The 3,182-nt window shown below is 40.4% G+C and overlaps 1 protein-coding gene across 1 annotated transcript in view; it reads right to left on the bottom strand.

The window, feature by feature from the left end:
- Window positions 1-2,710, bottom strand: part of prdm1a (PR domain containing 1a, with ZNF domain) — a gene marked incomplete in the record, with an annotated part of 14,098 nt that extends 11,388 nt beyond the window's left edge. Inside the window, 1 exon segment of the mRNA XM_035671657.1 lies at window positions 2,529-2,710. Coding sequence (XP_035527550.1) covers window positions 2,529-2,555 — 27 coding nt within the window.
- Between the last annotated feature and the right edge of the window lie 472 nt (window positions 2,711-3,182).

Below are 3,182 nucleotides of genomic sequence, written 5' to 3'. Positions count from 1 at the left end.
ATCCAAACCCAGCAGCGTATAATGTTTCCCTCTTGCTGTGCCTCGTATGAACCTCGTTTTTATCCTCAGATGTCAAATGAAATATTGTCTGTTTATGTTTTCAATCTCCAAAATGAATGCCACTGATTGATTTCTCACTCATCTTCTCATTTACAGTGAGTCAGGCCGAGACAGAAGACTTTGATGAAAGGGGAATAAAGAGGAACTGATAGAGGAACTCAACACGTGTCTCGTATCGAGCGATAAAATAAAAATCATGCCCCTTTTCAATTACATAATGTCCTTAATTATATTAAGAATTTAAAGGATGTTTTGTTGATAAGTTACATGTTTTGAACTAATGGAATTCCTTCTTCACAGAATTATAAAATCAAACAATTTCTGACACTTTTACACATCAGCTAATACAAATACTGAACAATGAATGTCAGCTAGTGATATTTTGAGTGAACAATTAGTGTGTGTGAGTGTGATTAATTTAACTTTAATTAATTTTAACTTAAATTTAATTGAAGTACAAGTTTCTCTTTGTGTCCTCTCTCTCTCCAGTGCGGTATTAACTTGTCCTATTTGTCCTGCTCTCTGTATTTGACTACTTTGTATACAGAAAGACAATAAAAAAGTTTAACTTTTTAGTTTCTATTTATGAGTGAAATGTTGAGTTTTCCCACCAACGTGGTGGAACCTAAAATTTCCTCTGTATCCTCCCTCTGTGCCCCCCCGTCTCTTCCTGGGGTTGAAGACAGAGGAAGGAAATGCTGTCTGTGTCTGAATGAAGCTAAAATTGGAAGCAGAGTGGCACTGCAGCGGAACCGGCAAATCATCCCGACTCCCAGCGTGTGTGTGTGTGTGTGTGTGTGTGTGTGCTGGTAATGGATGGGGAGGGAGGGGGGGAGAGTGATGAGGAAGGGAGCGCCAAAACTTTTCCATTTGGGGGGCCACAGCAGCGCAAACAAAACTTCAAACAAGATCCCACCCAAGACACACACACACACACACACACACACACAGAGGCAGATATCCACACTGGGACAAACATGCTGCTTGTCCCACGCAGACAAGCTGCAGATCTCCAGTGACCACAGTCAGCCCTGTGAATTCTTCTGCAGCCGCAAGAAAGAAAATTATTTCACATCCAACTGGTTCCAGTCACAGCTAACGACCTTTCCTCCAAACGACAGCAAGAAATGACACAAAGAGATGAACTCAAATCACTGATGAGGAGTTATTTTAAAAGATACAAACAGACGATTTCACACTGGGATCCCTTTAAGGGAACCACGCACTGGCAAAAATACTGAAGTTAATAAGTCAAGCGCCTTTGGCCTGTTTTTTGAGCTCTTGCAAATCACACAACTGACTTTCTAATTCAAAATTTGCAAGAAAATGCTCTTAAAATGATTCAAATACTCCTAAAACCTGAATCATTAAAAAATAAAGCTGATGGTTTTCTTCAAACGCAGCCTGCATCCTCACTTTAACAGTAAAACTCAGCAGACTGGAGCAAAGCAAATCCTCTAAATTACATTCAAATCCCACAAAACCACTAAATCTAATATTTGAATTGTAAAACTGAAATTTCCAGAAAAGAAAATGTAACTTCTCCCAGACAGCGGCTGCACCTTTTCCCACAGAGCAGCAAAAACAACAGTTTCTGCTCCATTTGCCATTTAAATGAAGCTCATTAAAAGAAAAAAAAAACTGATCAGATATGAAAATGTTTCTCAATATTTCTGCTTTCCGCAAAACTCTGAATCCTCTTTGCATAACAGCTGCAACATCGAAAACTAATAGTGAAACCAAAAACCAAGAAACAATTCACCTCTTGCACATTTAGACCAACTGAAAATATAAAAGCTGAGTCTGCAGACAGTCATAGGAATTTCAAAATAAGGTGCCATTTAATAAGTCAAGTCAAGATGAAACCACACAGGGAAAAAAAAGCAATGAGAAACTCACTTTCTCATTTAAATCCAAGTGGAGAAAAAGTCCAGTTCTCAGTGATGTGAGACACTTTTCTGACAAAAATAAAACTTGTTGAGTCCCCTGTCTTCATTACTAACCAAATGTAAACTCCTTAGACTGTGCAACAACGCATTAAGTCCCAAACTGAGGAGCACAAAAACCTCAACTCACTGAGAGGAAAACACCTCCAAACAAACTATCTGAACTAATTATACAAAACACCAGCAGCAGCTCAGCAGCATTTAAATAAGAGAAAAATAAGTGAGAAATAGAACTCAAAGTTATAAAAAAGCACAAAAACCAAAATATCTGATATAAAAAAAATTATCTGGATTCAAGATGCCAAACATATCTTAGAATTAGAATTTTTACTTACTGTTGTTGTTATTGTAATCCAGAAATGTTAACACAATCTCTAAATTAAAAAAAAAAAACAAAGACAAAAAGGAGCTCAAAACTGAAGAAAAAAAAAAGTCCTGCAGAAGTTTCTTCTTCTCCTGACTTTTGTCTTTTGGTCAAAATGTGAAAAAGTCTGAGGGTGTAAGGAGCTGCTCCGTACTCACCGTGTAACTTTGGTCCCATCCACACATAGGGACGACCGGTCAGATCCTCTGCAAGTGTGTGTCTGAGGGTAGAGAGTGTGTGTAGGACAGGTGCAGTAGTTCTCCCCCTCTGTCTGTCCCGTTCCGAGCGCTGATAGACTCCACAGGGTGTGTGTGTGTGTGTGTGTGAGTGTGTGATCCACTCGGTGTCCTGTGCTCTAATGCTTGACGAAAATCATCAGCTCCGACTAAGTTGGAAAAAGGGCCGCCTCTCTTTCCCCAAGCCACGCCCCCGCAGGTCTTACCCCACTCCCACTGGCTCCGCCCCCCCCCCTTTCCTCGTGCACACACATACACACTTTTCTTCATGAAGAAGAAGCAGCAGGCGCTTTCACCTGAGGCTATGAGGTACACACACACACACACACACACACTGAAAACACAACTTTTTCTGCATTAAAATAAAGTTTTATTTCAATGATGATGATGGTGTTTGTGTGTGTCTGTGTGTGTGTGTGTGTGTGGGTGTGTGTGTGTGTGTGTGTGTGTGTGGGAAATGTCTGTTAGCAGCTTCAAAAGCGTAAACAACATGGGTGTCTGTTGGGGGGTGAGCACTGAGTCACTGTCACAGGATGTCCCACTCTTCCCCAGGAAAACACACACACACACATGCAC

The sequence above is a fragment of the Morone saxatilis genome, unplaced genomic scaffold (genome assembly GCF_004916995.1).
Source record: "Morone saxatilis isolate NCDOM2014 unplaced genomic scaffold, NCSU_SB_2.0 Contig24, whole genome shotgun sequence".
NCBI classification, from domain to species: Eukaryota; Metazoa; Chordata; class Actinopteri; family Moronidae; genus Morone; species Morone saxatilis.
Note: the sequence above shows the minus strand (reverse complement) of the source record. Positions and strands in the feature narration are given on the sequence as shown.